The sequence below is a fragment of the Battus philenor genome, unplaced genomic scaffold (genome assembly GCF_028537555.1).
Source record: "Battus philenor isolate CCGP_79_NKW_IND1 unplaced genomic scaffold, ilBatPhil1.0.hap1 SCAF_8, whole genome shotgun sequence".
Lineage (NCBI taxonomy): Eukaryota > Metazoa > Arthropoda > Insecta > Lepidoptera > Papilionidae > Battus > Battus philenor.
In genome coordinates this window covers 11,721,674-11,744,669 of record NW_027181748.1, presented here as the reverse complement: position 1 = coordinate 11,744,669, position 22,996 = coordinate 11,721,674, and the positions used below count along the sequence as shown (strand labels likewise).

Here is a 22,996-nt window from a genome sequence, read left to right as displayed (position 1 = left end):
TGTTAAACAAAATTCAGTATAGTACAAGATTATTGTGGGCGGCGGCTATCACTAATTAAAAATTAAAAGCCATACTCGCCTCGTTAGTTTAGATTGCCCGACAATCACTTCAGTATCGGCGGCAATTATATTTTACAAATGACCTCATGGCAACCAAAAACACGAAACTGCACAAGCTTTGATATTAAAAAAAACTTATTAGCACAGTGTTATTGTGCGCAATGAAAGCAATGAGAATATATAATGTAACATATTTCAGAGTGATCATTTTTTACAGGTTGATTGAAATAGAGTAGGTTTAAAGATTTTTGTTGACAAATGTGCAAATACAATCACCCTTTTTACACCTTTAACACCCAAGATCAATTATTCTGTATATAGGGTTATGTCGGACTTCTACTGGTTAAAACGGTCTTCTTTTGAGCCTGTTGTCATAAGTACGAGAATGTTTCCGCACATCACAATAGATACGGTCGGGCTTTATGCCCTTAGAATAACTCAAGGTAGCTAGAACTCAAAATGAGTATCCACTTGCGTTCGTTCAGACCATGGATATGAAAAGCTGTTTTAGAATTACATAAGTTTTTCCTTATGTGATTTAATTTTGTAAGATTAGTGTATAATCAAAGTAACGAACTAAATAAATAAAAAAACACTGTAGACATTTATCTTGATTACATATATCATAGACGATGTTACGTACGAGTTAATTAAAATACGAATAGTACATAGTTTGCTACAATAAACACAGCCCATTAGATATAATTACCCGTGTACTTAGCGGCAGGGCCTTGATTCCAATGAGGAGCTCTAGGGTGTTCTGCAGTACCATGAGCACCGTGATAGTAGTAAGTGCCAACAGCAGCAGCATCGCCAGCGGGTACACCACGTTGCGCTGCAGTGATGAAGTCTTGCGCTGATTCTCTACTTCCTGGAATTGTTAAACAAATTTTCACCAATTATCCAAGACATGTAAAATTGTTGCATTGCGAAAGTAAGAAAGACTACCTCTATAAGACAGATGCAAATACTTAGATGATAAGAGAAGGAATGAAAGCGCTTTGATGCCTAAGAAATTAGTGAATGTTGAGGATATCGTGGACTCAAAACCGCAATAATGTCTTTATTCTCTCCGAGATCAAGATAGTAATATTTGTTCGAAACGGCCACGTTATGTAGACGACGCCACGGAGGAACTTGTTATCAAGAATAGAATGAACGGCAGTGATTGGAAAGCTCTAATCAGAGGTTGATGATGATCTGTTCGACAGGCGCAAAGGGCTCGAAAAGTGGGTAAATTATTAATTAAAATCATCCACGATAACATCTGATAAGAATTAGTTTTATTTCATGAGTATCTTCGTTATAAATGAGAAATGATTAACAAATCAAGCCCGTTAATCCGATCACTACGAACAATTTTTCGGTATAATGATCCATGGCAATTTTATTTATATAATATTTCACCTAAATATTTCCTTCCCAGGTTTGTAAATTTACAAATCGTATCTTCTCTTGGATGCCTAGTTTCGCCTCGTCACCATCATCACACGGACTTAGTGCTACTTGGATATTATATATCTTTCGACTATATTATACTTCTCTAATAAGCCGTGGCGATTGCCTAAATGTTTTTTGACTTGTTGCTTTTTTACTGTTTCGATTTCGAGCAGAGGTGATGATACACCTTAACACCTAGTTTGTTAAGCCAATTGAAAATTGAACCAGACACCTATAATGGAGCCAGTTTTTATCATTATGCTAACACTACTCTCTCAAATGCGTCAAAAATATACAACATCTTACAAATTTTCTGAGGCGAAGTTCGTGGACGAGGGTTTAAATAAATTTAAATTAATACGATACGACGTTCGAAGTCTCATAGATTACAGGGAGAGGATGTTTATTATCTTAGCCCCACAGCTAGTATTTACAATAAAGTAAAATTGGTAAACGAAATGAATGAATTGTCCATGCTCAAAATTCACAATTTTGTAGTAGAAATATTGAAAATATGGGTAAGTTATTGATGTTACAGGTACTGTTCGCGCCGAATTCCTAGAACGCTATCAACGCCGAGACGAGTTGCATCTGAACAGTAAATAATAGATATTAGCCGAACGAAGTTGTGTAAATCTGCGTTAGTGTGTCCTTGCTGTTGATACGTAGTAAACGTTTTTGTATAGTTACGTTATAGACATTCTGCCTATTAACATTGTTTGATTGTGATATTTGTGCTACTTTTGTTTTCTTTGTTTTCGTTATCGTTTTACATTCAAGACTAAAAATGCCCAAAGGAGATGCCGTTTATTGTTTTTCCTTTAAGTAAAATCGTAGAATGTATTATATATGTGTAGCGTTCATGTGAGAACGCTCCTTATTACTGACAACTACGGCCACAATACTTTTTAGACTTAAATTATAATTTTTTTGTCAATTTCTTACAGTTACCTGTGCATACATCTAATCCTTCTTTGACGCCCAGCAAAATAGAGCCGCGTGAGGTGTGATTCACAGAGACTATCTACAATCGTGTACACGATATTATTAATATACAATTTTGTTCCAAATACGATAATAGCGACTATCACACTGGTGGAGTGGGAACAGAAATTGGCGTCCGAATTTGAATTCGGCGAGATAAATTTAAGTTTAAAAAGTATTAAGGTCGTAGACGCGAGTAATACGGAGCGTTTTCACGTTAACTATGAAAGGACGAAGACCTACAGTACGAAAATGAGAAAAACTTGAATATATATTTGTCATTGGTAACTCAGCGGTAGAGGACTGAGACTTACGATTGTAGGTTGCGGCTTCGATTCCCAGGATACAATCTTATATAACTCAACACTGCGCATTAATTATATAGGATTGCCACTGCTCACAAACAAGTTTACAGATGATGGGCAGCAGCGTCCTCTGCGTACCATAATACCACACTGCGATCGCCAACCCACCTGCCATGCTTGGTGATTATGCTATACCTGCCCATAGATATCTTTGGGCCTATGCCTCAATGGGGTCGTCTATGGACGCAAACGACAACGACAATATATTTCGTCGACCAACGAAACAAATAACGATGGTTGTAATGTAATAACTATAAAAACTCAGGCTGGTTCGAGTAAATCACGGATCATGGAAGGAGTTATAAAATCTATAAAAATAATGCTTATGACTTATCAAGTTATTATATTTTAAAGTATTTGATTTTAACGCGAGTTATTAAAAAGCTTGGTTTAGATATTGAAGTTATGTAATCATTTTATTTTAACTGTAATCTGCACGACGGTCAGAATGGATTAGCAGTTTAGCGTGAACTATAAAAAAAATTACAGACGATTGCCGCTGGAAAACGGCAAAAGATTTAAAACAGTTCTATTGTATACTAGCGCACTCAGTACTTTCCATTATTTGATTTGAACTTATTCGTAAATTTGTTCTGTGTCGAAAGCTTTTTATCGATTTGAAACGCTACGTTGAGTGCAAAGAGCGGCTTATAAACATTATGGACACGCTATGTAAAATTACTTAAAAAGTCAATAAAATTTAATGTTAATAAAACTGACAATAAATTAATTTATTGACATTTATTATGCTACCTGTTTCTGATAGAGCAATCATAGATAAATAAAGAGGTAATAATTGTGTCTCAATATCTCTCATTATTTTCTAGCGTTTTAAAAGAGACTTCAAACAAAGCTATGTGGCTCTATGCTTTTTGGGTACATAAGAGCTTATAGTTTACGGTTAAAATCATGAGGGAGGGGAAGGATTATGTGTTATCTATTTCAAATGTGATGGGGGGATACTGCTGCCCATCATTAACATATAGAAATATATATACATTCGATGTATAATGGCTATTTGCCTAATGTCAGATGACACGTACATATTAAAAAATACAAATACAATGATGTACTTTTACATAACAGAATATTACAATAGTGCAAAAAATGACGTTGTTACACGACTGTAACGACAACCATTTTCTTCGTCGATAATAACCGTGATTTATTGGAATTCACGGTTTACCATTATCAATTTTGCGATTATGCAACATTTTCTACACGTGCATCGCGTGAAAAGTAGTACGCACTTGCAAAAAAAATAATGAAAATTGGAATATTTATTTTACATATTGTATATAAATTAAAAAAAAAAAGTTAAATTATTAAATATAAACATCGTTTCACACCTGTGGTGTATTGTCTGCATCATAAGTAACAATTTTCTTAACAAATTTGATAATTTAGACATAGATGTAAGTATTGAAATTATAATCATCATTTCAACCTTAGGACACCTACTGCTGGACATAACCACAGTAGATTGCGTAAAGGATCCGTCGGAAGCGGAAAGCGCCCATCGTTTTCCGATGCCCTTAACAAGATCCATCTACTTTCCTACGTCCTACGCTGCGCTTGCTGGTTCGTTGTCTTCACTCTAGAACCTTAAGGTTCCGGCAGCCTACTGTCGATTAGGGACACATGGGTTAAATTTTTCCGACCGCGGATCCACTTGTTCAACAGACGGTAGGACCAATAGACCTATTGAACTAAAACGCTTGTATTTTCATAACAATAAAAAATGAATGTAATGAGTTACTTTACCTTCCTCATAGCGACCACTTTCTGCAATCTCTCGTTAAGGCCGGCTTGAAGAGCTCCATTCCTGAGCCGAAGCAGAGGAGTCTCCATGCAATGCAATGCCGTCATGTGACCGTCCTTTGTCATGGACAAATCAGTTGTCACCGGCGCCGAGATGTCGCCGCGGTCCGGGTACATTGGCTCCGGGGATATGTAGCCGACACCTGAAGGACAAAGACAATGACTTTAATGTTACGAACGCATATGAATGACTAGGATTTTTTTTTATTTTCGTATTTATTAGAATTATTTATCCATAACATTATCCATATTTAATAACATTTAATCTTCATTGTTCACGGTCACGCAGAGAGCAATGAATAAATCAGGAATGTGGAGTAGAACCTCAGTAAATCGCAGTAGAACCAACGTCACAGGCGTAGCTTGAAGAATTTCTCGTCCGAACTGGCAGTGACATATGGCCTTTGAAGCCGAAAGGTTCTCGAGTGGCGACCACGAGCCGGTAGAGAGAAGAGGGAAGGTTCCCCACTAGGTGAATCGATTACATAGTACAGTCGCTGGTAGTCGCTGGATATGGGCAGCGCAGAACCGTCAACGTAGCGATTTTTAGGGGAGGCATGTGCCTTACTATTATTAGTCAAGTTTTGTACCTACTTTGATTAGTTTCATACATGTAATATATATATTATTGTTATAACCTAAACAATCCCTAATATCTATCCAAGTACTACCAGATACTGCTTGAATATTGCCAAGTCACCTTTATTTCTGCCAATTCATAGAATATACTTAATCTAAAAATCTTTGAACCCAGACCTAGAAAAAAAAAAACAAAAAATTAACACAAACCAATATTAAAATACTGACATTTCCACTTATAAATAACCTTATTGATCTATAGCATGACCTTTTTGAAGGTCTCATAAACTATAACTCAACTCTGCTAAGGCGTATTGCGTATACAAAAGTTCTCCTAGTACTATACACGAATAGGTCAATAATAGAGAGAAATATCAATTCAAGGGAGCTGGGATAGTACAGTACCAATTCTAAATACACCCTACTAATCTGCCAAGCCATACGTCTACTACTGGCACAGTGGCACACGTCAGCTGCATACGTCGTTGAAGCATGTACATTGACCTCAGGAACGTATTTATTCTAAGACGAACTATAAATGATAATACACATTAGGTGCATTATTCAACCCTTTAACAACGAGGAATATATTTTAGCTACAAATACTATCCCACTATATTTTACCGCTGATTTTGTAGCCTACTTTTTTAAACAATTAAGTATACGTATTGACGGAATAGATATATAAAGAACAAAGGGATGAACGTATAGTTCATTTAATGTTAATTAACCTCGTCAAATATTCAATAGTTTCAGAAATAATAAATAACGTAATGCATAAGAAGCGTCTTTTAAAATTCGCATTACTCCATCTTAAAATTAATTATTATTTACTATTTGTCCCCGCAGATTATATTGCCAAAAGTTAGTGACCACGCGCATTCGAATACAAAAAATAAATTAATGCAATATATTTCAGAATGAATACTTTATACATAATGATTGGATAAAGGTATAGAAGCTTTAAAAGGTTGACCAATGAGTTATATATATTCACCCGTTTATAGCCCTTTGCACTCAAACAATCATCCTACATTTTAAGTGACACGTGAAACACAAATTATAGTCACTACTAGACAAATACAAATATATTTGAAATCTAGGTAGAATATTAGACGTAGATACAATATATACAATGAATAATATATACAACGTTACCTGCTGACATATGGTAACCCATTAGTGAGATTAGTGATTAGTAATGTCAATGACTTTAGAACAATCTAGTTCAAACATATCTAAAGTAATTACGTTACCATCTGAATGGTTTATTTATGAGTATATAGCGTAGCCACTGTGTACACAGTCGTTTCATTTGATTTCTCTGTTCATCAATCAAAAAATGAAATAAAGTAAAATCCTAATTTCTTTTTCTTCGAATATTTGTAAAAGTCGCGGTAACCGGTAAATTACAAACGTTTTTTTATTCATATTATTATTCAACCAGGATCATTAACAGTGATTAGTTATTTACACCATTAGAAAAATGCTTGATTTTATAGAAACTAGACTCGGCTCCCCTATAATGGCATATTTTAACATAAAGCTACGAGGGTTCCACACGCGCCCTGATATAAGGAGTGCCCCCACAGCAAACTTAGAAACATTTTTTATTTGTCGCCACCAAAGTGCAATACATAAATATATATACTTAAGCTCTTTTAAGATTTAACTGGTATATGCTTAAATGTACGTGGAGAAAATTTACTATTAAAATACACGTGGAAAATGTCAATAATCCAGATGGTTCAGATAGATTCTGGATTTGATTTTACTCATGATTATAAACTCTATCATACATTATTGCCATAATGATATCTTTGCTCTCATACTGAATTTTAGCCTTTTCAACTAGACATATAATAAGTACTGTTAAACTCAAAAACTCCGTATACATATTTGACAGTTTAATGAACACGTCAAAAATATTGTCGTGTAAATATGTTCCTATAAGCATATCTCATTTCAAGCTCTAGTATCAACAACGGTATGGTCGAACGGTCATTGATCATGCGGCGCCCACAACAATAAGATTGTTTGTACACAGGCATTGTTCTCGTCCGCCGACACGACACAATGCCGCAGCGCACCTCCGATGCGATTACGTGATATGTTTGATCATTTTGATCACTACGTATTGTGCGGAATACCTGAAGCGTAAGAAATAACTAAATCACTAACACTAATGGCATGCAAAATATTATGTTATCACCTACCGTTGGCGTGTGCAAAATATCAAACAATAAAAAATAATAGAAACGTACGGTTTACTTATTATATTTGTTGTATAAATATTATGTTGTAATTTAAAAAAAGCTTTAAATATAATCGACATTTCTACAACTGTTTTTATAACCAAGTTTATGTTACAAATTTATATGCGAATAGATTTCTACTGGCTTTTTCAAGTTGAAAATGACTACTGGCCGGGTTTTTTTTTTGTCATTAATAAAAATATCCAACCAAACAATATTTGCACCTTGACGCCATTTGTGAAGCTGTTCTTCAGCGAATGCGAAGTAACCAAGAAATTTCTCTTGATCTCGGCCGAAACCTCGGTTGGATCGGTTGCTATCGGATTATGATTTATTCATATAATGACGTAACGAGAAAAATGAGAATCCAATTTGATAGAAGATAGAACCAAATCGATGTCCCCAATACCTGCTTCTTTTAACTGAAAGCTATAAGGGTTCCAAACGCACCAATATTGCTCAAGTTGTTGAAAAAAAGTTTGTGTTCGTTGGAACACAAACTTTTTTTTCGGTTGCATCTTTTACAACATCCTTAATATAGTACATTGAGCAATTCATACTCAAGCTTTTCACATATTAAATTCTTCACACTATTATTTTTTAAGTTTTAAATAAACGTTCTAATTACATACATTACATGATTATTCATTGAATTTCAATACCATATGCAATTTTATGAAGAAATTTATAACTGTTTTGTGAAAATATAGAAAAGTCAAAACAAAATTTTTAAGTACGGAATTACTAATTCTCATGTCTCCGAAGAGTTACAACAGTAAATAATTCTTCATTTTTAAATTGAGGATATTTGGAAGATTTCAACACAATTTGCGTCACAGCTTGACGTAAGTGATCTATTACAATAATTATACCACGGTGCGACGATTGCTAAACCTTTCTTTATTATCGAAGTAGCTTAAGTCAATGAAGATATACTAAATTATTACTTAATTCTACTTATAATTACTTTGTAAAATAATTACGAAATCCTGTAAATGTCTATTTAATTTTTAATTACTCATTACGGTGTATGTTACCTGATGATTTTCAAGTAAATAAATAAAAAAAACCTGCTAGAAATCATATTATAGCAGTATATAGTACACGGTAACATATATTAAGCATTTTTAAAGCCGGCCCTGACCATACAATCTAGGCCAGCGTGGACTTGGAGATGTAGTAATTAATACGACACAAGAAGTTTTAATCAAGCGGCTTTGTCTCGGAACAGTTTTAGATTGGTGAACAAGAGAGACAATTAAGTCTTATTTATTTTATTTAATAACAAAACATTTGCATGCCTGAATGTAGATCATAAAGTCTGCAATTTTACCAAAGAACATTTTAATTTAAGTTATTCTTTGCTTTTCACAACGTTTTCTAATTAATGATTGAATGCTATTTTTGTTACAAAAAGTTGGAGCACTGTCCTTTAGATGTATGTGATTTACTGAAGAAATAATGAAAAGTAAAGGTGAAAGATTTCATGTTCTATAGATTCACTTAAAAAAAAACTTAGAGATCAAAAACATGACAATGATATACAATAAAAAAAAATGGTAGACTTGCGATCTACGATCGCGCGTTTTTTTCTCGGAATTTAATTTCACAAAAGTTACACGTTAAGTTCATTAATTCTGTCATTGCCTGTCATTGTCATTAAGGTCATTGCATACAAACAAGTTTCCAGAGGATGGGCACCATAACACCACACTGCGATCGTCAAACTGCATGCAAAGCGTGGCGATCATGTTATATCCCCCAGTAGATTTATTTTGAGGTAGGCAGGTTTGCAGTGGGCGTCTATTGTTATTATTATATAAAATCATAAATTTTTATGATTGTTATAATCCTTAAGTTAAAACGAACAGCCACGCGGTTTTCTTATGATAAGGAATCTAATGGTAACCAGCTGTGTGAGGAATAATATAAAATCTCAGCGGAGCATCTACGTTCGCCAACTTGACACAAGATGATCCGTCTCATTCATACCACCTCCTGTATAGCAGTCGGTAGTTGCTAACAAAAAGCAATTTAAATGCAGGTGATAAGATATAGAACGTTACCGACGCATCTAATTATAATTAACCGTCTTACTTTATACAAAATATTTATACGAACATTTAAATTCTTTTTTAAAACAAAATTACCTTGACCAAAAAGATCGTCAAAATTAATTGAATTTTAAAAATATACTCTACAATATCTGCATAAATGTTGAAATCTAAGATCTGCATAAAATTTAAAGCTACATTAACTATATCTTTTGTATTCAAGAAACAATTTTGTTAATTGTGCCCAGATCTAATCATCGTATGAATAATAAATCTTGATGTGGCATCTAAATCATTCATGACTGTATATGCCAGGTCACGCTTTTTGTCTAAAATTAGGGACAAAAATGTTTTTTGTAAAGACCTATCACAAAATTTTTTTAAGGATTTTATTACTATACTTTTTAAAAAGTCAAAGAGTAAGAGACGAAAGTTTAAACAACTAAATACTGAGTTTGGCTATCTATCCGGAAAACAATCTAGAACTACCATTTTTAAACATCTTTTAAAATTAATGCAAAGTAACATTAGTAATTACGAGTAAGCTGCGAACTATCGAAGTGTTTAATTAAATGTAAAAATATTTATCGAGTCGTTCGAAAGGAATACTAATTAAGTATAATTGTTTAACTAAGTGAAATTTAAACATATGTCGTGAATATTATTATTTTAAGTAATCTTGTTTTTGGTTTATTATATGATACATATAGGGTATGAAATTAGTTTCTGCAGGTCTAAACATTCCTTGCAAAATTCGTCCACCCCGAATTATATAGTAAACATAACTTAGAGCCCTTTGAAATTAAATAAAGGAAAGGACTTGTGCATCACGTGCAAGAGCAGAACGATGACAGGTCAAGGTTGCGCGTCCACAGCTATCGGACAGTACACTTGAACTGCACTGTGGGTGCGGAGGAATATTAAACAGATAAACCCTACAACGAAATGAACAAATTACATCTTCTAATAATAATTGATAAATATCAAGTATAAAGATGATAATATCAGACAAAATGGTACATTATTATAAAAATAAACAATAATAACTTTATTATGGACCGAACTTTCTTTGCCGTCCAAAAGTCATTTCCAGATTCCGCGGGTGGCGGCAGGGCTGTAGGGCGCCTAGCCTAAGACTCCACAGTAATTTCCATAAGTAAAACGTAATAAGACTATTGTCTTGTTTACCGGTACCATGCCGGAAGCCAAATTTCAAAAACTATCTTATTCGGAAGCAATCTTCGGTAAATGTATTTATATTAAACGAATAGGTAGTATTGTTATCTACAGATAATTATACAAAGTTTTGTAACAATCAAAAGTGATTAGTGACGTCTCATAGCTTCCGGTTCACGACAAATTGTCTTATTTTAAAATAAAAAGATAATGAAAACATAATTTGTGACAGTAATCGGCGATAGTTAAGCAATTATATGTCCGACAAAAGAGAAGGTCCTCATGTACTGCGACTGTTTTAGAATTAATATTTGGTAAAGCGACATTCATTTCCAGGGAAAATTACTGCATCTGCATTTTTTTTAGTGTACTGATGTGTCTTTGTTAAAATGTAGAATTTGCTAAACACTGCTATTCTAATATATTTCAAATTGTGCTTTAATAATGTTTTTTCACTAATTAGTTGATCAGCACTGCGTTTTGTGGGTGTAATATCATAAAATAAGTTCTTGGTAGTCATTAAAATGTCAAAAAATATATAATTAGGCCAAGTTTTATACCTAAGAGAAAGCTCTTAAACTAAAGAGTTATACATTTTCTTCAATGAACGCTCTCTCGATCCTTGTAGATGCCATTTCTTTAAATCCGTTATAGGCTAATCTCGGAAAGGAAATTTCTACGAAATTACAAGTATGTAAGCCCTGCCCTCATACAAAGGTGGAAGTCCATTCTATATATACATTATGTAAACATACGAACGTTACACACATATACATGTGTATATATATATATATATATACACATACATACATTGAGCTCTGTGAAATATATTATTACTAGATATTTTACTTAAGCTTTAAATGTTACAGACAATAGAAGGTCTTCTCCAACAATAGGTCGGTGAAAAAAACGTATATATATTTACCGAAAATTGCATACATATTTCAACGAAACAGTAGACGGTACTGTTAGACAGTACTGTCGGTGCGTCACTTACAGATCATACAGTATGCAAAGGTCAGATAGTTACAAGGTTGCGTCTAATTTGACTGTGCGTGTTGGTTATCCGTGCATTGTGAATATAAGAAGAAAGATATAATATTTATTAAAATTGCTTAGTATAAATTATACACATTTAGAGGTATATTAGAGGCATTTTATTGACTAAAATAGATATCATATTAACTATTTTTTCTTGAGATTAATAATTACAATTCGAGTCAAATTTACTTTATCAATTTCAGTGAAACACAGCTTTTGCTTCCATTATTGTACTCGTATAACAAAATGATTGTTTACTTTTTCCGAACCCTCTCAAGACACATTACTTTTTTTTCAACGAGTAGTCTCATAAAGATTCATTATATTAATAATTTTCGACCGGTTCTCATCAGATTTTTTTTTCACATGGAACTGGTTTGGTACATGATTATTTTTTTTCTTATCGAATAAGATGTTATAGAATAAGATGAATAATAAAAGATTAGAACACCGTACTTTTAATGTATCAATTTATACCCTAATCAATATTCATCAACAAACGCTTCATCATACGAGCATATTTAGCTAATCATGTCTCGATCAGGATTTAATCAATGCTTTATTAATGCTGTCACTGTTAGTCCGACACCTTCTTTCATAAGACGATGTGATTGTACAGCATTATACATTTAAGAATTATTAAACCAATTGGTTTTAACAAAAGCACAATTTCGTGCAAAAGGCATGTACAATACATTATGAAGAGACGACAAAATACACGATGAATTGTATATAATATATTCTGTATGCTGTATAAACAATGAGAAATACATCAACATCCCGTGCCGACAAATGTCAATAAAAGTCATATGTGTGTGGAAGTCGCAGTAAATATGCGCAGCACTAATTTTAAACGCGTAGATTATTCGAGTGCTATTATCAGGCAGAAAAATAAATCGTTTGCCGGCCAATACACGAAGATAATGCATTTGGCAACGTTCTAGAAGAAAAACAGATTTATGCGTTTCGTTTCAATCGTAGATCATCAAATAACTTCAAGGTTTTTGACTACACGTAACATAAATACAACTGTGAACATAAACAGATGAATATATTATCTGTTTTAATGCATTTTTCATATCCTTTACGCAAATGAACAAAAGTTATCACGGATACATACTTTTATGTCTATATTTATATAATATTTAAACATCGTTTTGGGATTTCAACCGGATTTCGAGTCCGCGAGCTCCAAGTTCAATGAAGCTATAAAAGCTGAAAAGGTTAATAGCACCTAACATCACCGAATATAATTTACAGTTAATAAGTTTTGTACAGGGCTATTTTGTTGTTTTTATATATTATAGCATACAGATGTTTTAACGGTTTCACTATACCTTTTTTCTAGCCTTCATAAAATTAGTAACTCTTACCTAGGCAACAACCAACGCTTTTACAATTAATTTTTGTTTATTGCCATTGAATTAACGTGCGATAAATTTAAAAAGTTTATTAATACAAACTCTTTTGAAAACTGTATCACAGTAACCACACGTTATTATGAGCGAGTTCAATTTTATTCCAGTTTGGTAGAAATTGGGCTTTAACAGCATTCTTTTCCTCATTATATACGTATTTGTTCACTAGATGATCAAATTTATAACAATAAGAAAAAAAATATTAATTAACTGTATATCGAATCCATGGTTTGCCGCTATCCACCTCAACGGATATGTTATAATCTAATCTATGTTATCAAATAATGTAATAAAGTATTAACTAAACTAGATCTTTGAAGTTTTCGTTGCACCTCGTAGTCCCCCTAAAAAATCAAGGCAACTGTTTGTTAATCCTAACTTTACTAGCATGACGTTCATTGTTTCAAATTGAAAACATTTTATGAGTCAGATGTAATGAGATAGCCACATATAGGGTCACTTCAAAATGTGATACAATTTCACTTAGTGAACATCCACGGTCCGCAGGGCCGCTTTTTGCAACACCGGCTTTTTCTCCATTTTCTTACACAAATATTAACCCACACCTATTACTTAAAATAAAACCATGCCATGTGTGTAAAGTCTTACCTGTAGCAACAGATGTATTAATCCTGCGTCGAATGGTCTTTTCCTCGAACGAGTAGACATAGTACTCCTCGTCCAGGTCTCGGAGAAACTGCGGCTTCACCAGCACACCACCGACGACACCGAAAAGACGGACGAAGCCCAGGGGTGTGAATACTGAATGAATTTTTATTATTATAAAGAATCAACTTAAAAGCTTTTACATGTAATAATTTCCTAATACATGTAATTTGATGAATACATTACTTAACAAATTTTTCGATAAATAAACACTTAATAAATAATATTCCGTCTTGTTAACATGAAATAATATGATCTTTTAAATTCGTTATTTATGATTGTTAATGGAAGCCGGTTTTCGTACAATATTTCTGACTTTACCAAGGATCGAATCAGCGATTCCGTTCACAATAAATTAGCTTAATATACATAAACATAAGGGATTTATACAAGAGTCAAAACCATAATGCTAACCACGTAGTCTAAAGTAGTTCAAAGTGACCAGAGAACCACATTACCAAATGAATTAGATAATACTTAATATTTGTTCCATAAAGATTTTAGGAGATGCGGATAAAACGTTTTGTCATGATGTTAAAAGTATTCCATAATGCCACCCATTTGCTTTTTAACCTTTTACCGTACCGTAAGGGATTTCTCAATTTGGATAGGGCGGGTGGTCTCTCGGAATATCGGTTACATGACTTCCATTTTTTTTTAAATCGCAATCCTTAAACCTCTGCCTTCACACAGCAGGGACTTAATGGTTTACTTTTATAATAATAGATTAATACAACCCTGTGGCGCGTCCGGGAACTTTACACTTTTACGCATGTATATTTAACGAAGGTTTAATGAAATCTGTTCATTTTTCTTAAATCTCATGAATTTTGTTATTTAAATACTCATGTAATTTGTATGACATATAAAATGTTAATCGATTATATGATTTAAAAGCAACATGGCAAGTGAGGACAAAAAAACTTGTTTTGTATACGTTGATAATAATGCAATCTACGGAAGTAAATGTTTTATTTAAAGTCAAATATATGTTATTATAAAATATATAAATCCTTTTACTAAATTTATGATTGCTTGTGGAAATGTAATCGTAACAAAATTATTGATCTAAACATATTGATGCACAATGAATTAGTTGTTCCTTAAAGAACAGATTACCTCTCGGAGATGGTAATGTACATACTCGTTTACCTTGCTATTAAACGTAGTCATGGAATAAAACAAAAAACTATAATCAACTCGAACATTTTTTTATTGTATTTTAATACTAGTTTTTGATGTGTCCATGCTGCAACAATATTTTAACAGCACACTACACATGTTTTAATATTCATGAACTTATAAACACATTCACATAAAATGTAGGGTTTTATGATGCCAATGTTAATCAAATATATCAAAATATCAGCAATCATCAAATAAAAAAAATATCCATCAGTCTTTCTAAAACGATGAGGGTACAGATAAAAATTGCGAGAAAAATAGTGAACACAACACCTTTTTTTTACCATGCAAACCACGAAGTAAATTAAGCATCTGATCTTAGTAAACATTAATAGACAGTAATGGAAATAAAAATGATAAGGCTGTATAAATATTAATCTACGCTAGACATAAGAAAGAGAATTAAAGAAAGAGTTCGTGTAATCGGTACTTCCTCTATGCATACGATTCCTTCATGTTTATCCTTCTAAATGATTATTTTTTTGTTTATGCTTCATTCGAAAACCAATTATCAGTTTTGCAGTGTACGAAATCGTCATCATCATCATATCAGTTGGTAAACACCCAATACAAGTCATGGATATCACCATGATGTCCAGTATTGCGCTGCACCCATCTAGGTATTTCCCGAAAATTAAGATTTGTTTATTATGATGAAATTTAATCACTAAATGAAGCGATTATTCTAAAATACGCCTCAGATATTTATTTTTTCACCGAACAATAAATATTTGACAATTCAATCTGTCCATGTGACTAGATAGAAAAGAAATTTCGATAATGCCAAAATTTAATACTTATCTCATTAGAAGCCGTGAACAAACAACAAATTTAATTGTACAAAAACATGTAAGATTATACCATAGTAATGTAGTTCTTATGCAAAACAATAACAAAACGTTGCGTTTTTTAGTTATATTTAGAGAGCTTTAGCCGATAATTAGTTATAGTAATCCACAACTAAACCGTCAGAAGCTGTACGAGTTTAGAGGTGGTAGAACGCTGTAAGCACTTAGCCTAAACCTCTTTACAGTATCTGAGATCGAGTGCTCGGCTTGGGCAGATACATAAGATATTGAACAGAATAAAGAATTTAACCTTTCTGACAGATATATTACTTGTCATAATGACAGTAGGATTGTATAAAAAAACTTGTGACCAACTCATTATAAGTATGTTAACTTTTAAAAATAAGGAATTAATAAGTTAAGAGAAGATATGATTTGCACGCACGCACCTTCAAAGGCGAACCTACATGTCGCTAGACGAGACTTTTGTAATGTTTAGAGAAATCACTTTTACCGCTTTGACTCTTACTTACGTAATGATTGATTACAATATATTTCCTTGTTTAACTTGCTCATATAGTTTACAATTGTATGATTTTCGTGGGTTTGTACTTTTCTTCCATATTACCATTTTAACTAATACAGACCAAATTTTCAGTAAGTGGATGATAATTAAAACCAATTGACTTGTCAGTAAGACAATATTTTTTATTCACAAATGTACATTTTTTATATAATGGATGTTTATTATATTTATTGCAAGTTTTAGTCACCTTAACTCTGCCATACTTTGTTTAAGTGTACAATACTCTCATCATATTTTCTAAATTTGCGTAAAACATAACATTGCTTGGTATATACATGTGTATTGTCACAAGATACAATCAATGTAATATCATACGTTGTATGATGTAAAATTTGAAATTAGTGCATTTCTAATTTTACGTGAACCGTCATGAAAATATACATTTCTAAGTTTAGAAGTTATTACTATATCGTATAACTTCCATGTCGGTTGGTTAAATAAGTGCTTTATTTTCGTCGCCATGACAACTATCATCTTGTTTATTTTCACGTCAACGGCACAAGCAAATAAAGAGAAACGAACGAATTCACAACGATGGCTGCAAAAAAATCATTATCGAAATCAACTTTTAAAAGTACCAAGCAAATTGAACTTAATGAAGAATGGAACAATTTCATGAAACGGATTGGCGAAGTGTCAAATATAGTAAAAGATCTCGCCAGTGGTGACAAAGCAAAGTCTGAAGCGGCTTCAGTGCTGGCAGACCAGTATCTAGAAGGAAAAATTATCAAAGATGACGACATAGAAATGAAAATAAAAGAAGACAGGACTGTTATAAACAGAAAGGCGTTTGAATGTGTCGAACGCAACGCAGCTGTAAGTCATATTAATATTCAGTGCCGCGTTTAATTTAAAATCACAAGATTGTTTTATATGTTTTACAAGCGGCTCAAAAACATCGTTACCTCTAAACTAAAATATCCACGCACCACTGAGGGCAAATTGATTTTTATGAGGGCAATTTAAAAATGGACTCGACACGAGTTTAACGTTTTCGCTTCGGTCCACTTAAATGCAATGCTAGATTTCGGTGCCAAATTTACCGAAAAAGCACATTCTTAAATAATTGCGTTAATGAATTATTAGATAAAATTTCGTCTTAAAACCTATACTTTAAGTTCTTTAAGTGACCAATTAAATTTTTCAATATAAAAATTATACATTTTACATTCCCCTTATATGCGTAAGAATTTTAGAAAGGCTAAGGTGGGACACAGCGCAAAAAAGATTGGTTAACACTGCACTAACATCCCGGGAGTAAATACGTTAAAATGAGTATTCGACGTATGTATGCATGTCTTGCAAGAAAGCACGTTGGCTTTCGCTCCCGTATAAATAACTGCGTATTTGTTCTATCGTTTATTTACGTTGGTGTACGAGGTGAAGATAATTTTAGTACGATAAGAACGTTTTAAGCCGAGAGTAGTATTATTGGCAAACGAGCTACTAAGTTTAGCCGCTACTGTGAAAATTCTCAATTCAAAAATAGATTTAACGAGTGTAGTACTCTGTACACGATAATTACGACAAATAACAAAAAAAATTATAGAAATTAAATAACAAATTATCCTCTAATTTGAGAACGAAAGCTGTTCACAATATTTTGTTAGTCAATAGAACGAATAGAAAACATTCCGCAAACCTACAGTTGGTTTGCTAGTCCGGTAGCGTGGAGTGCTGACCTAAATACCGATGCGACAAGAATCAATTAAGGATACTTTAAATATCCATTTGTGACGAGTTTCATAATCTTGCTAAAACTCTAAATACAAACAAATACTTATAAACATTACAATATTTACATGTACGACATATTCATGAAACCAAATGTTAAATTCAAGAATAATCAATGTTCTAATACAAATTATTAGTTGACTTGCAAATCCGCTATTTGGCGTACATATTAATCTATCAATAAATACTATTTTTATTTAAGTTTTTTCAATAAATATTTTCAGGGAGAAATGTGTAAAGAGGCATGGATGGCGGAAGTAAGCAAAGACGCGGAACTCCGCGCCGAAGATCGAAAGATTCGCCGTGAAAAAATGGACACATTGAATACGCAAGCCATTAAAGCTTTTCGACGTGGTGATTACGATAAAGCGTTGTCTTGCTACAATCGTGCAATTGAATACATTAGAGACAATCACATGCTCTACTGCGACCGCGCCCTCACTAACATCAAATTGGGAAACTACGAAAAGGTATAAAAAATGTTCAATCAAATGTAACTCTTTCACTCTATAGTCTTGTGATTCCACCACGAAATTTACAAAATGAATTGTAGCACAAAATAGATTTATCGATATTTTTTTAAAAAATAATTGAAGTGTCGTTAAAGTCGTTACCATAAACATATTCATAATTCACTTTAACCGGAATTATTTAAAAATAATACTAAAAAAATCCGCGCCCTCATCGTTACAGTATAAATATAAAATTGACTCCATTTACCATAACAACCGACCACGGGGTATAACTTACACACGGCTGCGGTTTACGGTTTATATTTCATATACCAATAGCATATCATTATTTGTAGAATGGATTTAAACTTAAATATACCTTTTTATAGCTGTGTTCCTTTTGATCAATATCGCAATTGAGAAACGGTTAAAAAAACTCATGATGTTTCACCGTACCGTAACTGCGTGTTAGAAGTGCAGAGCTGCTTAAAAGCTTTGCGATTTAAAAAAAACTTACTTCCCTTAACTTATTAACGTAGTGTACAAAAGTTATAATAATACTTAAAACTATCCTGGTAAAAAAGGTTAAACAACAAAAATAAACAAAATATTCGATTACTTATAACCAAAAGATGTGATTCATCCGCTATACTAAAAAGAATGTTTAACGCAATCATCATTATTTCGTAAGACGTCCACAGCTGGACTTATTTCTAATCCATCGTCCAGTGTCTCCCGACAACCTTAACAAAGTTGACTGTCCACTTTGTAGTATCGACAGACAATCCGTTCAAGACGACACACTAAAGTTTATGCTTATTGATATAACAATGTAAAAAATAAATAATAATAAATCTATATATGGTCGATGATATCAAAAATGATGTAAAAAGACAGACAGGTACACTTCCAAAATTTTGGGACAGTGAACAGGTAAAACTCTTCATGTGTATCAAAAATACAATTTCAATTACAAAAATATACTCGCGATGTTGACCTTTGGAAGTTTATGCCGCGATCGATGTACGTTTAACGGTTTTAATAACAAACCCGGTGTAAAAATTATAGTTATTGTTAGCTTACTACAACTTATGATGCACACATTGGAAACGGTCGACAATAACACGAAAAATTATCAATTTTTGTAGTCAGGAAAAAATAATATTAACAGAGACTTAAAAAAATTAATATTGTCAGTGAAATAAGTTCCAATATTTTTATTCGCCAGTACGAAACAACAATATTGACAAGGACATACGTTACTTTTTAGGTTTTGAACGATTGCGACTTGGCACTGCGGTTGAACGAGAAAAGTTTCAAAGCGCGTCTGTATAAAACAAAGGCCTACAAGGAGCTGGAAGATATAGACAAATTCGAAGAGTGCAAACTAGAAGTAGAAGAAATGTTTCCACAACATAATGAACTCATTGCCTTCTTTCTTCGCAAAGAGGACATTATCGAAGACGAGAATTAAATTTTTGAAAAAATTTTAGTAATGTGTTTGAGATGGGGAGACATTTATTATTTTTATTTTTTGTCCAATTAGTCGCCTTTAATTAAAATGCTTATCCCCCCATTAATAATGTTTCACTTACGAAAAATGCATCATAAAGCTTTATTAGTTAACAAAAATATTTTGATGAATAATTTTTCTTGTCAAATTTGAATCCCTACAAACAGAGTAGTTTGTCTGAAATGTGTTAATATAGCCTACTTATGGACAATAATAGGAAGCTATGGCTCATCATCATCATGTCAGCCGATACACGAACGCAGAGGCCTCCCCGAAAGATAAACACGATGAATTTTGTGCAGGCTAATCCAGCGACTCGCCGCAACCTTGTCTCTGTTGGCTATGGCTCTAACTGCAGAAAATTAATTTACAAAATCGGTGTCACGTATTTTTAAAATTATAGTTTAACTAGAACTAAAAATATAAAAGCTAGATCACATTTGCTTGGTGATAATACAACAGACTTAAGTAAAATGCCACTTACTTTTTTGAGAATCAAAATTGTTATTACTAAAAATTACTAATACTAAATTTAAATAAAGAACTAAGGTTAGTACTGAGCACAAATTCTTGTTACTAAGGACATAGATTAATCATTGTCAAATATAACTGTTGCTGCAAGTGATAATTTTATTGAAATAGATAAATAATAAGTTGTAGATTAATTTCTTAAGGTGTCTAGATAATGATAAAAATAACATTTTTTTTTAATTTTTCTGTGTTCAATTTTTAACAAAGATGAGTTGTGCTATTCAGATGTAAAGTGAAAGGTATTTTCCGTAATAAATACCATCTAACCAGGTTTTTCTAAGTTCTTTTTATCTTGACACATCACATTGAAACATGGCACACAAATTATATGATCATTATACATGATAAAGATAATTATACATGTCAGTACTAATATTTCTTAACTAAAAACTTTCTATATATTTTGGTAAATCTGCTTGAAACTTAATAGTTTCAATAAAAAAAATTTAGTGTTGTATTATTATAGAACAGTTATGTATATTTTGATGATATTAAAGTATACCCTTCATATATTTTAAAAATGGGTACATAAGAAAAGAGTCATGTTTAGTGCTAAAAATAAAAATATAAAAAAGCTATAAAAATTACTTACCAAGTAACATTAACACACCAACAAATGATACACATGAATATAAGAAAGGTAGATATGTCCATAAATCTGCAAACAAAAAAAATATTTTAATTATTTTCTATTTAATTTTAAACTCTCAACTAATTCACCTCTTCTTAAAAAATTTTAATCATCAGTTTGATTTTAAAGTTAAACCTAAACTTCTTTTTACTTATGTTACTTCATTTACTCCAGTAATAATAAGAACATAACCTAAGAGCTAACACTAATATCACATATGCAATCATTTTGGAATATTCAAAATTATTTATTGATGAATATACACATATTTTCTTTTACTTTTACAAATTATGACTACTTGCAAGAAATAATAACTGATCTGATCCACATAATCTTTTTGTGACCACCTTTGTAATCTAGCAACAGGCTTTAAAAGAATGTACTGTTGAATTCATAATTTTAATACAGTGGTAAGTACTCGAGTGGCCCACATCTTGCCAATGATTTGGGGTCATGGCTGTATTTATTTCTAGGAAGCATTAATGTAATTAATCAGTTATTTGTTTATAACATTTTACATAATTTTATCCATTAATTTGTACAATTTCATACTATAACACACAATTTAACTAATCAATATATCTATATTTTCCAATCTTTTTTTTAGCTTTTTTTATATAAAATGACAATGAGATGACCAGGACATACATGTGTATAGTGAATTATTCACCCTTTTACTAAAGAAGATACCTAAGACTTTACTATTAAGAAATATGCCAATTTGGCATGATGGTATTTCGCACTTTATCATAGAGACTATCTACTACATATTGTCCAGGAAAGTGGCTGACTTTTTAATGTTATTTTATAGCTAGTGTGTAATGTGGAAAGTAAGATTAAATACAAATACCTATATACTTACTAAGCAGAGCATCAATACTGGATCGGTCTCCTTCCAGCCAAGCGGATATAACATAAGCCAAGCCCAGCATTACCACACCAAGTAAGGCCAGTACAATAAATGTTTCATACACTCGTCCACGCAGACCACGGCATCCAGGGAATCCAGATGATTCAGAGAATAAATATGCAAATGGCAAGAACACAAACAAGGAGAGGTTTGAAAAAAGAAAGACATGATTCCATAAACCTAAAACAATATTTTAAAATAGTTATTTGTCATATACAGTCAATCAAAATTCAGTAAATTGAATTTTTTAATAGAATTAATTATATGTCATACTAAGTGAACACTAACCTTGAATCAGTGAGCTATTTAGCCACTTAACATAGTAGCTGTTTGGGTACAAAATAAGCACTTCATTGCTGACTATTGACACTGGCAGCAGGAGTGCAGAACCCAATGAAACGGCTAGAGCAAATGTACATAACCACAGACTTATTCTATACACTTTGACTTCATCCTCATCAGCTGTAAAATAATCCTCGCTATCTCGACGCCGGAACTTTTCAATTAGCATAAACGAAAAGAGATATAATAATATGAACAGCAACAGGAATATCTAAAAACAAAATTATAAAAAGTTGAAGTGCATATTAATGTTTTATTAATAAATACGAATTACATTCATTATACTTACGATCTGCTCCCGGACATTATTATGAAATATCTGTTCACGCAAATCAGCCTCCTCATCTTCCATCGTTTACCATTAGTTCGTTTTTATCTTTTTATAAATATTTCAACGAAGTGTCCCACATTAATATACCACAGCATCTTCAAATATTACAACAAAAGACATTTAATGAAATTTAT

The 22,996-nt window shown here is 32.5% G+C and overlaps 2 protein-coding genes across 4 annotated transcripts in view; one reads left to right on the top strand and one right to left on the bottom strand.

Moving 5' to 3' along the window:
- Positions 1–22,996, bottom strand: part of lili (LMBR1-like protein) — a 28,700-nt gene that overhangs the window by 5,428 nt on the left and 276 nt on the right. For all 3 annotated transcript variants that reach the window (XM_068774844.1, XM_068774845.1, XM_068774846.1), the window contains exons 2-8: positions 22,821–22,957; positions 22,478–22,742; positions 22,142–22,369; positions 21,241–21,306; positions 13,803–13,955; positions 4,614–4,813; positions 770–931 (exon numbers count right to left, since the gene is read on the bottom strand). In XM_068774844.1, the coding sequence (XP_068630945.1) occupies positions 770–931; positions 4,614–4,813; positions 13,803–13,955; positions 21,241–21,306; positions 22,142–22,369; positions 22,478–22,742; positions 22,821–22,883 (1,137 nt within the window). In that variant the 5' untranslated portion in view covers positions 22,884–22,957. The remainder of the gene's footprint in view (positions 1–769; positions 932–4,613; positions 4,814–13,802; positions 13,956–21,240; positions 21,307–22,141; positions 22,370–22,477; positions 22,743–22,820; positions 22,958–22,996) is intronic.
- LOC137931467 (tetratricopeptide repeat protein 12-like) lies at positions 16,946–20,112 on the top strand. The gene is made up of 3 exons (XM_068774848.1): positions 16,946–17,234; positions 18,377–18,622; positions 19,875–20,112. Exons 1-3 carry the CDS (start codon positions 16,953–16,955, stop codon positions 20,076–20,078), a joined length of 732 nt encoding a protein of 243 aa, XP_068630949.1. The 5' UTR covers positions 16,946–16,952; the 3' UTR covers positions 20,079–20,112.

Excerpts from the sequence above, each read along its gene's own strand:
- LOC137931467 (XM_068774848.1), top strand. The coding sequence starts at position 16,953 with ATGGCTGCAAAAAAATCATTATCGAAATCAACTTTTAAAAGTACCAAG. Across the intron at positions 17,235-18,376 it reads GTGTCGAACGCAACGCAGCT|GGAGAAATGTGTAAAGAGGC; the intron begins GTAAGTCATATT and ends AAATATTTTCAG. Across the intron at positions 18,623-19,874 it reads AATTGGGAAACTACGAAAAG|GTTTTGAACGATTGCGACTT; the intron begins GTATAAAAAATG and ends GTTACTTTTTAG.